Consider the following 13,724-nt stretch of genomic DNA (forward strand, 5'->3'; position numbering starts at 1 on the left):
AGTGATGTTCATAGATACAATACAAGAAACGCGAATGATGCAAGAACACCCAACTTTATGTTTAGTAGGTCGCAGAACTCGTTGTTATATAAAGGTATAAATTTCTTCAATTCGATGCCCAGAGAAATTAAACGTGCGGCAACAATGGCAGAGTTCAAGAAAATGTGTATTTCACACGTAAAATCTGTTTTGTAAACAGGTTTTATAACTTTTTTTTTCTAAATCATTCATTTATGTTTTCAATTGATAAAAATTAATAAAATTTATTTACAGGTTAAACTACCATGGTTCGTACTGATGATGATGATTTTTTTTTGTTTTGTTTATGTATATTGTAAAAAAAAAGTAATAAGCGTTGTCTACGAGAGTTTGAGCCTCGCGCGCGTTTGGTCGGCCTGGACTATGTTAATGGAACACTGGCAGAACACTGATACATAATGATATTTTTATGTGGGTCTGAAGTGGAAACTGGAATGGGGATAGCTCATTCAGAATTGTCGTAAACTATCTTATCATAAGATGGTTATATCGAGTATTTGTGAATGTGGCAGATCTCTATCATGTTCTAAGTAGACACTTTTAGATATTGGGTTCGATTCCCAATCTGTCAAGGATCTTCTCGGGTTGGAAATTTTCTTGACATGCCTTAAAAAAACTTTGGATCTGAAGTTGGGATTATTACTATGATAATGTCGATAAGAATAGGACCATTGTTTTTCTTTTAAAGTTTTTGCCTATTTATGATGTTCGATTAATAGAAATTCATGCCTGCAACAAAGTCAGTTCGCTGTTTTGTTTTATAATACTGATATCTTAACTTGGTTAAATATAAATATTATCTATTAGATAAATCGGCCAGTTCAAACCTTTGTAGGGGTATGAGGTGGGTCATCATCATCTTTAAATTTTATATTTATTTATTATATATTTTTATTTATTTTTTAGTTTGTTTGATCGATTGGGGTTACTCGCGCCTTTCATTATTCACGGTAGGATGCTAGTGCAAGATCTCTGGCGGAGTGGGCTGCAGTGGGACGAAGAGATGCAAAACGAGGACTTTGATAAATGGGTGCGCTGGACAAATTTGTTTCCCAAAATCAGTGAGTTGCAGATTCCTCGATGTTATTTTAATAGCGCTCGACCCACCACTTACAAGAAGTTGCAAGTGCACATTTTCACCGATGCGAGTGACAAAGGCTACGGTTGTGCTGTATATTTTCGCTCCGAAGATGGAGAGGAGATCCGATGTGCTCTGGCGATATCGAAGGCCAAGGTGGCTCCACTCAAGCATCTATCAATTCCACGAATGGAGTTGGAGGGGGCAGTTTTGGGCGCAAGGCTTCTTCAAAATGTTCGAGTCAGCCATTCGTACGCGATTGGAGAATGCTTCCTATAGACAGATTCTACCACTGTGCTTGCCTGGATACGTTCGAATTTATGATTTATGAACAACTGTCGGCGGCGAATCAAAGGACTGCCGATAGAAGCACTAGAGGCAACGGAACTGCAGAAACGATGTCTAAAACGTGTTGTTCCTATGATAAAAATTCCCCTCAAACAAGAAGAGTTTCAACGTGCTTAACAGTGGCTCTGGCAGATCGCGCAAGGCGATTGTTATCCAGACGAAGTGAAAACACTCCTGCAAAACCGAGATGTACCGATAGAGATGAGATGCTGCGTCGAAAAGAGCAGTCCGTTATACAAGATGTCCGCATTCGCAGATGAGTTTGGAGTCCTGTGAGTGGAAGGGAGAACCGAAGCTGCTACGTTTGCGCCGTTTGATGCACGTTTTCCAATAATATTGCCCAGGAATCATCCGATCACGTTTAAACTCCTTGACCACTATCATTGTCGTTTTGGGCATGCGAGTAGGGAGACGGTTGTCAACGAGATCCGTCAACGATACGATGTCCCTCAATTGTAAGGTGAAGAAATGCAAGCCACAGTTTCCGAGAATGGCTCCGTTACCTAAGCAGAGATTGACACCATACGTCAGGCCATTTAGTTATGTTGGCGTAGATTATCTTGGACCACTAGATGTGACGGTTGGAAGGCGTAAGGAGAAGAGATACGTGGTCGTCTTCACGTGCATGGTTACTCGAGCCGTCCATCTAGTTATTGCATGATGGCGATGAGACGATTCGTTTGCAAACGAGGATCACCTGTGGAAATATTTTCTGATAATGGCACCAACTTTGTTGGTGCCAGTCGGCTGCTAGTGTTAAAGAGGCTATGGAAGCTCTCGATGATGGTCGTACTCTCACCGACGAAGTTCTACAGACGGTCTTGGCCGAAGCAGAGGGTTCCATCAATGCTCGTCCTTTGACTTACGTGCCTCAAACATCTGCTGATCGTGAAGCACTTACGCCGAACCACTTTATTTTCGGCAACTCGTCAGGAATTAACGAACCACTCAAAGAGATGGTTAACTCGGCTGAAACCTTGAGGGATAGCTACCAGCGTTCACAGAAATTGGCGAACGACGCATGGAAACGTTGGCTGGCAGAGTACTTTCCGACAATTAATAAACGGACGAAATGGTACCACGAGGTCAGATATGTCAAAGTAGGAGATTTAGTATATGTTACGGAAAAGGACAGGAGAGGCTGGATCCGTGGCCGAATTGAAGAAGTAATTCCAGGAAGAGATGGTAGGATGAGGCAAGCCGTAGTACGGACGGCCGGGAAACTGAAGCGACCAGTTGTAAAGTTGGTGTTGATGGAGGTATCGGAAAGTGGTGAATCCGGAAGACGGGACGAGTCTGGACCTGATCCACGGGGCGGGGGATGTTCTGGCAATACAGCCCTGCAGACTTCAACTGTGTCACAGCCAGCGTTGTCAGAATATTCAAGAATCAATTAGAAAAAATTCATTTTCAGACCGCGTTGCTTGAAGAAGGTTGTTCCGGATAACAGCGGTGAATTTTGAAGAGAACTCCGCGAAGTAGTTATGCGATATTCAAATCGAGAAGAAGAAAAAACTAATGTAAGCATTTCAATTTGTACTAAGGATTGTATCAATTATTGTATCAATAAATGATTTTCAGCTTTGAGCAGTTGAGAAACCAGGGACTTTTTTTCACGTCCGAACAGTAGACGTTTTCGGCGAAAGCTCAAATGTTAAAATAATATAAAACTTTGTCAAAGACACTATATCGCTATCTTGACTTAATTTTTTTCAAAGAAAACATAAAAAGTTGTGCTCTCTTCAGAGCAACAATAGGCATGTTTGCTGAAACGTGTGATTCAAAATGTTACTTAAGAATACGAATATCTATATGGATTTCGGAAATTTAAGAAATTCAATCTTAATGTTTGGTAACTCTTAAATAATAAGTTGACTTAACCTTTTAGGTCGGCTGGGTGATTTAAGAACGCTATATGCTGTCACAGTTTCGCAACACTAGAGAATAACTCAGTTCTACATAATTGGACAGTTACAACTCGAGTCATGCTAGTTTGTAGCAAAAAATGCATCATTCAAATCTCAATCTCAAATATCATCGTGATTCTCATGCTTACTCAACGGCGGCCCCCACGATTATAGTTCGAACGACCTCCACCTCCTCTTCCACCGCCGCCACCACCTCGGTTATAGTCGTTATCATAGTTACGGTCCTTATTTCCATCGAAGCTATTGTTTCGATTATACTGCTGGTCCCCGAAGCCTCCTCCGCCGCGATTTCCAGATCCACCAGAACTGTTACTGAATTGATCACTATTGGAGTATGGACGATTTGAGCCGGCATTACCGTAACCACCACTGCTATTATTATTGCTATAACTCTGATTATAATCTGTGGAAATTGTGTTAAAGTATTAAATGATTATAACTCTCTGGAACGATATAAAGAATACCTTTTTGCGGTTGAGACCATCCACCCTGAACACGACCTCCACCGCCACCTCGTGGCTGATTTTGCTGATAACCTCCGCTACCAGCTTGGTTGTAGCCGCCCTGTGGTTGCTGTTGTTGTTGTTGGTATCCTTTCTGTTGCTGAAAAACACCACCGCCACCACCTCCACGGTTCTGGTTACCACCCTATTTAGGAAACGTTTTTTTTAGTTAATTTGATAAATTTAACTGATCTACAATCAGTCATTGATTCTACACTTACGGCCAAATCCTTAGATTTAATTCAAAAGAGCATTAAAAATGTAAATGTTTCACTTTCAATCTAAGAAAACCGTAATTTTGAAACCTACCCGTCCACCTCCGAAACCACCACGTTGGCCGCCACCTCCCGGTCCACCGGTATTTCTTTGAGTTTGCCACGAGGGCATTTCCAGCGGTGGTGGATTGTGCTCGTACGCTCGACCCCCTCGATCGGGAACCCGCCCAATAATATGTCGCTGGATTTTACTCTTAGTATTTCTACGCACTGCAGCACTGCTAGTTTTCTCGATAATTGCCAGTGTTTCTCTAGCCCCGAGCAGCGCCGCTAGATCCGTATCATTCCCACCGGTTTGTAACGAATCCAACAGTTTTCGTTTCTCCGCATATCGCTCACTCATCGAGCCTTCTTTGCCCTTCACTCTGGTTGACCACTTGAAGCTCTGAATTGTAACGTCCAGCCGAGTCAGCAACATTTTACGCCGCAAATCGTACTCGGTGTCCAAATCTTTGTGCAGATTTTCCATTTTATTCCACTGCTCCATGGAAAGATTCTTGCTCGGAGCAAATAACGGTTTACTGAGTCTTTTTTCACCCGCAGTTTTAATCGTTTCGTCCAGCCGAACGTTAATTTTTTCAAATAGTATCTTCGACGGAATGTTGTTCGGGGGCTTCCCCAAACCAAGCGTGATAGAAATGTCTTTCAGTGCCCCAGCGGTAGGTGATTCGAACAGCGTAATCACATTCGACTTCTCCTTTGGCTTCAGCGCTTCGATCATCTTGAAAGCCATCAGTTCATTCAACAAGTACTCCAAGAGCACAACCCTCGAGTCGTATGTTTGCAAACGATCGGAAGCATGACCCGAAGTGAGATCTGTGTAGGGGCAGGTGAGTTCCTTCAAGAATCCGGATAGTTCCAAAACGAACACGCTGGCATCTTCCCCCTTGGAAATTTTCTCGTCCAGCTTACCAAGTACCCGAATTTCGTCGGTAAGCCAAATTACCAAATCCTGAAATTCTTCACTTTGCAGACCAGCAGCAAGTGCCGTGGAGATGTAATTCCGATCGAGGGAAGGTCCATCATAGCTGGAATGAGTTAATATAGTTTTCAGTATCATGTTATAAAGGGATTTTTTTTCAAAATCCGCCCAACTTACCCTACATTTCGTAGTTCGTCTATGATTTGTTCTTCCATCGTATTTTAAGGATAACAATTTCCTTCAGTGGCAAATCTGCCGGTAATCAATATTGCGCTGATTTTACGTTGTTCTCAAGTCAGCAGCAACTTAATTTACGATATTTCTGCAATATGTGTAATTAAAATATCGTAAGATGTGGTAAAATTTTAAGCTAGAACATATTTTCCAGAAAACCTTACCTTTTCAGTAAGCAGATGTTGAAATTTGCTGGTATGATTATTTTTTCTCGTCCGAGAAGCTCCATTAAACGTCAAATTGCGTCACTGAGGATCAGGGATGCCAGGTGATTTTTTTCAAATATCTTCACATGGTATGAAAAAATGTCTTCAAATGTCTTCACAATCATATCTGAGGAAACTAAAATTCATAATTTGCTTTTCAACAAAGTTTGATAGATTGTTCAAGCACAGCAGTGGAACTCCATACAATTCACTGACTAAAAAGTGTCCACATTTTCATCGCTTGTTTACGTGAAGAATATAATTTTATCAGGCACACTTGATTTGAGAGTGTATGGATTTCTAGCTGTCTTGACGCAAGGTCTTTAATGAAAAATGAGAAGATGCGAAGGTTTATATAAACATGTTTATAATTACATAAGTTTATTCAAATATTAATATTGCCCTTATTTAACTATTCAGTGCAATTTTATCAAAATTTGAAAAAGAAATTAAAAAAGGAATGTTTTTTTCAATATTTTTATGAGATTAATCTATTAAAAATACATGATTACCTTTGCTTTATTATTTACCCCCCATTATTTGTTAATTTTTCCTGCTTTTCGTTCTTTGACCTATCATTTTGAGAGGTTTGAAATTGCGACAAGATAGAAATTTGGTGTGAAAGAGCGAATTGTAGAAAATTAAGTCGCAAATTCTCTAAACTTTATAATTAAAGTTTTTATGTAGTATTTAATTTTTGAGTTTCTTTGAATGACAGATTGAAGTTGATTCATAAAAGAATAAGATTTCATTTTATATTACGATTTTTGAAATCGACTCAATGGTTGTAAAATTATGACGTTTTGGAAGAAATCTTACTTATTTAATCAGCAAAAGGCCCACGTGGCATGTGCTGTACACAAAAATCGTCTCCATTCACATGAATTTTATTTTTTTTCCAATTGTTAACTTTCATTCTCATATCATGGATCAACATATCATATCTTTCCATTAATCCGCAAATATGCCTAGTAGTAACTTAAAAAAACAAACTCATAAACAACAAAAAGAGTCTTCGTATATTTTTTATATATTTTTCACAGTTTTATAGTAGTTTTACAGCGCTTTTTTAGTTGGAGTGCCTTTTAATTGGCACTTCGCCAGTTGGAGCACGCGTCAATCAAGAAGCAATCATCCGTCATAATTGTATGTCAGTTTTACTCAGTTTTTCAATGCAATTTTTATTGAAGAGTCTTTGAACGTTAAAATCAAAAAATTAAGGCACAGTATAAAAGTATTTAGTTTTGCAGTTTGTTTGACAAATGTATTCGTTTGAAAATATTTATTAATATATATACATATATAAAGTGGATTATATCACATCCACTATTCAAGGAAGTTAATGATATTTTCTACTATCAATCCAAATGCAGTAATCTTAATTATTATTATGGCCGCACTAAAAGACATGAAAAACAACAAGAAAAACGCGAACTTTGAAATTAACTATTGGACTATTGGACTATTGCAGTATTATTGCAGCCATTCCATGCCAAACTGATATAGTGGTTTTCAGATTTTCGTGAAAATTGGTAGCTTGTTTTCGTTATGGTAAAATATTGAACCTGTATTATTTTTTTGTTGGGTCCCAGCAAACATTAAGTCGTATGAATAGCTATAATTGGAGGCGATATACATACAACCAAAACACATTTGTATGATATATGATGCATATAACTAGTATATACACGCAAAAGTGGAGGCTATATACGTATATGCCATATTGTGTACGCATATAAAGCCGTATATAACGATATGCGATGCTTTTTGGACTGATATGCGATTTGATCCGACAATGTTACCACTCAATCCATCGATGACATGGAAAATCGTGTTTTTGCATTTTATGCGAGTTTAGATATACATGATCGATATTTTGATTGATATTTTATGCGATTGTGATTTGATACGAATTTATATGTAACTTAGCATATGCAAAGTTATACGATTTAATGTTTGCTGGGGTGATTCGATTTTTTTCACTTTTTCCCAAAAATCACTTTTATCAAAAACTCATAACTTTTGAACCACTAAGCCGATTCAGATTATCGATACATCAAATTGAAGTTAATGAGCTAGTCTTTTTTAGAAAAAATGTCAAACTTGCAAGAAATTTGAATTTTTTTTCTTGTAATTCTTGATTGTATCCGTTTTTATAGTTTACATGGTTTCGGGACCAACGGCGCTATATTTTTCTATATTTTTTCTTGAAAACTGAGGATTTTTAACTCAAAATTAGATATGTTCTTTTTTTTTTGAGTTATAATTTTTTAAAGTTAACCGATAGTTCGGAATATTAATTTCTTCCCCTTTTTCCTATTCTCAAAAATTCATAACATTTGAACTGCTAGAGCGATTCAGATGATAGATATATCAAATTAATTGTGCTCCCGTGGCCGAGTGGTTAGCGTCATAACTAACATGCCGGGTGTTCGGGTTCGATTCCCGTTCTGGTCGGGGGAATTTATCGTCAAAGAAATTTCCTCCGACATGCACTGTGATCACGCGTATTCTAGAGCTTGCCACTCAGAATGCATTCAAGGCGTGTTATTTGGCATAGAAATCTCAACTAAGTACTAATAAAAATGACGCAAGTAATACTACGTTGAGACGGCGAAGTTCCTCTAGGAACGTTAGTGCCATTGAAGAAGAAGAAGAAGATATATCAAATTAAAGCCTAGAATTTTTTGGAAAAATATTGCACTTGCGAAAAAAAATAATTTTGTTTTCGTGATTAATAATTGTATCTGTTTTTTTTATAAATAAAAATAATTATTTTTTGCAAGTGTGAAATTATTGACTTGAATTAACTATGTCGATTATCTGAATCGGTTCAGTAGATCAAAAGTTATGAATTTTTGAAAAACGTTTTTGGAAAAAAGGAGAAACATGATTTTTTGAACCATCGGTTAAATTTGAAATATCATAATTTAAAAACGAAGAAGGACACATTTTTGGATATGTTGTCTAAAAAATCCTCAGCTTTCGAGAAAAAATATAAAAAAATGTAGCGCCCTTGAATGAAAACTATAAAGAACAATTACGAACAATAATTGGCATGGAATATATATAGTATATAGTTTGGTGTTAATTTCCCCGGCAGCTAAAAAGCTGTTTACTAAAAACTAATTGACGTTAACGTTTCATTACCTTGTAAATTCTAGATACAATACCAATAGAGGGTATTTTAAAAAATGGCTTTTTACGGGGTGTGTTCAAAACTGAAAAAAAAAGAAATTTATTCAGAAATCATATTTTTAAGTTGATTTTTAAGCGTACATACATTATTTAGTCGTATAATTATTGTATCATTCAATTCATTCCGATGAGAATGCTTTAAAATATATCAACTGATGCTCTTACCACATTTTAATTTTTTTTTTCAATGTTCAATTTCTATGGCGAAGCTTCATTAGTAAATTACACATTTGTCTTCATTGGTGGAATACGACCATAAATGTTGTTATGAATAGAACAGCAAGTTATGATTACAATACATATGGGTTTATTTTGATAATGCATTATACATAAGCCGATAAAAATGCATTATAATATTTGTCCACAGCGTTTCAGCGTGTATATGTATATTTTATTCAATTTTCAGTTCATAAATTCTATCCCATTCGCCGTGTTTATCATGATGATGCTAACATTATATATGAACCTCCCACCTTATATATGATGTCTCCCACCCTCCTAGAGACATCTTAACAATATGTTCAATTTTTAGAGCGTAAACCATCTGTCAATTTTTTCACTGTTTACATTTTCTTGCCACAAATCGTTGCCACTTTTTTCTCTCAAGTTCCACTTCTCTTCTCTGGTTCAAGTGTTATTCTTGTTGGTATTGTTATAAAGCGCATTTCATTAAACTTACCTTGAGTTTTTGAAGTTTATTTCAAAAAAATGTGAACAAAGAACTGCGCAACTGCGAACTAAATTTTATGAGTTGAGAAATTATAATTGGCTTGATAAACCGTTGATTGTGTGAATATAGCCCCAATTCTTCCACAAAAAAAGGAACTGTGATACCTCAATTTGTTTGTTTTGCTTTGAAGTTTTGGTTGTAGCTCAAACCATATCCATAAAACTAATAGTTGAAACGGTATGTAATCGGAAAACCTTTGAGAAGTGGTATTTTGAAATATTTAGGGTAGGTTATTGACGTAGGACTACGTCTTTCATTTCTATACCGGGGTGTAAAATCAAAGTTTCGAAAACGAAAGCGTTACGCCGGAGACCGAGATTTTGAGCGTTAATAACTCTCAAACAACTGACCGAAATGGTATGATAAACACTTCATTCGAAAGATAAAATGTCTACGCGTTATTAACTTGTTACTTTTTAATCCAAAAACTTGTTTCAATAGCCTTAAAATTGCTTTCAAAACAGGCTATTGAAATCACCAATCGGTATATAAGCGAGCGCCGCTCGGAAATCCACTCAGTTATAATTGAACAGCGATTGGAGCATGTTGTCTCTGTTCTGGTGAAGCTGAATTCGTTCATCATGAAAGCGCTGATGAACGATGTCACCAAGAGCCTGTTTGTGCACCTTAGGTCAGAAGGGAATCCATCAGGAGGAGATTGATGCCATAAACGGTTTCACTTGAGACATCGGAGCAGCCGCCACACAAACACATACACGCGCGAAACTTTTTTCGTTGGGTTGCCATCCAGCGTCGAGAAGATTCCGGAAAGATGTTATCGTTGCTGGAAAATAATCTGCCAGTTCCCCTGGGAATTGAAAAAAAAAACATTCAAGCGAAAGATTTTATTTTAATGTTTTCTATCCATATAACACTGCGGCCAAATAGATTTGGTTTTGTGACTTTTCAATCAAGTGCAATTAACAGGTGGTTATCGAGTTATAGCATTAACCACTGGTGGGCTTCGAGTATCGAGGAGAATGTGGAAAGATGTTATCGTTTTCGTCAAGTGCAATTAGCAGGAAAGCTTCTGAAGATTATTCTTCCCCATCAGTAGGATATTTTCGTATCCAGTATTGACCTGACCTGACATGACCTGACCTGACCTGACATGACCTGACCTGACCTGACCTGACCTGAACTGACCTGACCTGACCTGACATGACCTGACCTGACATGACCTGACTTGACCTTACCTGACCTGACCTGATCTGACCTGACCTGGGAAAATTATGTAGACTGAGATTGCCAACAGATATTTTGTCTATTGGAAATGGAATACAAATCATATCACAATACAAGCAATGTATCATGTATTATACAACTTTCGTGTGATTGCTTCTTTTGCTTAATACTGTGCCTTCAACGTAACGCTCTCGTTTTCGAAGTCCCCCAAATATTCATTTATTCATTCATTCAGAATTGATTCAGATGCAACTAAAAACGAATGATCACTGAATCAACGATAGTCCTACGTCATCCTTGCGGTTATACCACAGATATAACCCACTTCCTGTTTTTTATAGTATAGGCCCAAAGTGACAAACATAGAATGTCACAATCATTCGAATTATCGAGCGCAAATAAACTAATGTTTTCTTGAGAGAATGTGTATTCAGTCCGCTGGAAGTTCTCCAGAATTTGAAGTAAAAGTCGCTTTGTTGTTGAATTCGTTATGCTTATGTTATGAATTATGAATTACGTATATGCTTGTGGATTTTCTGCTTGGAAAAGTTTGTAAAAAGCAAGCGAATGACCCCGAACAAAAGTAAACAAGTGACACTAATAAAAATGCGAGCGAATGATACTATAGAATTTAATCAATAGTTCAATAGTTAGAATTTCATGGAAATAATTCTCTCAAAAATTCACGTACTCTATCATACTAAAATGTCTTCAAAATGTCTTCACAAAATCAAATGTCTTCATAGTAAGTCAAATGTCTTCAAAATGAAGACATGTCTTCAAACCTGGCATCTCTGCTGAGAATATTGTGCTTTGAAAGTTTTGGAGGGGTATTTCCAAATTTCCGTGAAAAGTGGTAGTTTTGTCTTTTTTTTTTTGCAAAATATTAGACCCATTTTAGGTCCATATCTGCCAATTTCCATTTTAAGGCGGTTTGCAAAATCATTTTTCCTCTTTTATCCAAAAGTAACTTTTTATTAAATTCATAACTTTTTTGAACCGATTCAGACGATTCACATATTAAATTTAAGCCAGTTTATTTAAAAAAAAAAGTATCACCTATTTTTGTTTTTTATAGTTTACAGGGTCTCAGGACCAATAGCGCTATATTTTTTTATTGTCAAATTTTTTCTTGAAAGCTGAGCTTTTTTCACATAACTTATATATGATTTTCAAAGTTAATTGGTTTTTAATCTTCGTTCAATATTCCTATGTGACTAAAATAAACTTATCTCATATAGTGTCACAGTTTTTCATTGAAATAGCTCTTTGGCTTCTATTTGATATGTCGATCATTATCAGTTGTGAATTTTTGAAAAAAAGGCAATGAAAAATAATTTTTCAGACAATCGGTTAATTATGAAAAATCACAACTCGAAAACGAAAAAAAACCTTTTGATTTTTGGATATCTTATGTAAAAAACTCAGCTTTTTTATATTTTTTTGTATTTTTCTTGTTTCCATAATTATAGATTGTATTTGTTTTTATACTTTACATGATGTTGGGACCAAGGGCACTATATTTTGTATATTTTTATTTAAAGATGAGTGTTTTTACATAAATAAAATCAGATAGGTGTTTATTTTCATTTGAGTTGGATTTTTCAAAGTTTAGATGCTGAACTATATGTTATGTAAAAAATCCTCAGCTTTCAAGAAAAAATATAAAAAAATATAGCACCCTTGGTCCCGAGACCATGAAAACTATAAAACACAAATACAATCAATCTAAGAAATCAAAATCCAATTTTTTTGTAAGTGTAGCATTTTTCAAAAAAGCAAATTGGCTTCTATTTCATATGACGACCATCTATATCACTCAGATAGTTCAAAGGCTATGATTTTTTTTAAAGAAGCCATTTTTGAAAAAAAAAAAGATAAAAGTTGATTTTCCGAACCACCCTTTTTCCAAAAATAACTTTTTCCGAAAATTCAAAACTTTTGCGGATAGTGAATTGGAAATCAAAGTTCTGTGATCGATGGGATTATGCTATGTTCTCATTGCAACGGGGCGTCAACGTGGCTTGGGCGGGGCGTGTGATGCTTACGACCGATATGTTCACATTAGACTGACGTGCCATGAGCGAGGTTCTGGCGTGTTGCTGGCGTGCAAACGTGCATTTTTGCCAGAATCGATATCTTCTGGATTTGCGATTGGATTTGGATTGCTATAATTATGGAAACATAATCCTTTTTTTACCAATGTAATATTTTCATTGGCTTCATTGGTTCATTGGCTTCAATTTGATATCTCGATCTGAATCGGTTCAGTATTTCAAAAGTAATGAATTTTTGAAAAAAAAACATTTTTGGATAAGAAGGGAAAAAGTTGATTTTTTGCACCCCTTCAAAATAGAAATGGTCAGTCTGACAAAAAAAAATAAATACAGGTCTAATGTTTTGCGATAAAGAACAAAATTGCCACTCGAAAAGTACGGAACCTATCGAACTTAAACTATGATACAATATACAAAACAACCATCACTTCTAGGATTGTTGTTACATGAAAAAATCAAAAATTCAGCTCAATCATGCACCCACAATATGCCACAGCAAATCGTGGCAGGGTACGGCTAGTTAAAAAATAAAAAAAACAATTAGCATTATTTTCATAAAAAATAGAATAATGTCCACTTGGTTTACTGAAAGGTTTACTTCACGCTTGTCCAAAGGGGTATCCTAAATCGTGCCTTTCTTTGTCCGCGTTGTATGTTTAAGGCCTTATCAGACCTAGTTTGGAAACAATGTTGCCACATTTAAATCTGTACCAAAGGAGTCAAAAATCTTCCTCATCTGTGCTTTTTTTTTCAAAAATCTGTACCATTGAAAATATTCGTTGTAGAGAAGAAAAAAAATTATTAGTATTCAAAAAATACTCATTCATTTACTACAAATACTACATTTACATTTGCACCACGATGTTTGACCAAATCCTTTGATCTCAAAATAGCGTTCATCGTATCGTTGCTGAGCTGATTTCAAAGCTAATTTTTGTTCTGATTATATTCAGACCTCGCTGGAATCGCTCGACAGTTGCCGAGGAGTGATGCATAGTGAGAACGTTACAAACAAGGCATC

General features: G+C 36.3%; 2 protein-coding genes across 2 annotated transcripts; one reads left to right on the forward strand and one right to left on the reverse strand.

Annotated features, from left to right (window-relative positions):
- The first annotated feature begins 994 nt into the window (after nucleotides 1-994).
- Nucleotides 995-1,396, forward strand: LOC129766085 (uncharacterized). The gene has a single exon (XM_055766540.1). The coding sequence runs from the start codon at nucleotides 995-997 to the stop codon at nucleotides 1,394-1,396; it is 402 nt and encodes a 133-aa protein (XP_055622515.1).
- Nucleotides 1,397-2,992: 1,596 nt separating this feature from the next.
- LOC129770613 (protein FAM98A) lies at nucleotides 2,993-5,608 on the reverse strand. Its single transcript, XM_055773560.1, has 5 exons — nucleotides 5,492-5,608; nucleotides 5,271-5,415; nucleotides 4,206-5,199; nucleotides 3,858-4,041; nucleotides 2,993-3,796 (listed from the first exon to the last, which is right to left on the reverse strand). Exons 2-5 carry the CDS (start codon nucleotides 5,306-5,308, stop codon nucleotides 3,522-3,524), a joined length of 1,491 nt encoding a protein of 496 aa, XP_055629535.1. The 5' UTR covers nucleotides 5,309-5,415; nucleotides 5,492-5,608; the 3' UTR covers nucleotides 2,993-3,521.
- Between the last annotated feature and the right edge of the window lie 8,116 nt (nucleotides 5,609-13,724).

Source organism: Toxorhynchites rutilus, chromosome 2 (assembly GCF_029784135.1).
Source record: "Toxorhynchites rutilus septentrionalis strain SRP chromosome 2, ASM2978413v1, whole genome shotgun sequence".
Taxonomy (NCBI): Eukaryota; Metazoa; Arthropoda; class Insecta; order Diptera; family Culicidae; genus Toxorhynchites; species Toxorhynchites rutilus.

Coding starts and splice junctions, on each gene's coding strand:
- LOC129766085 (XM_055766540.1), top strand. CDS start 995: ATGCTAGTGCAAGATCTCTGGCGGAGTGGGCTGCAGTGGGACGAAGAG.
- LOC129770613 (XM_055773560.1), bottom strand. CDS start 5,308: ATGGAAGAACAAATCATAGACGAACTACGAAATGTAGG. Junction 5,200..5,270: donor GACGAACTACGAAATGTAGG/GTAAGTTGGGCG, acceptor AACTCATTCCAG/CTATGATGGACCTTCCCTCG. Junction 3,797..3,857: donor ATGGTCTCAACCGCAAAAAG/GTATTCTTTATA, acceptor CAATTTCCACAG/ATTATAATCAGAGTTATAGC.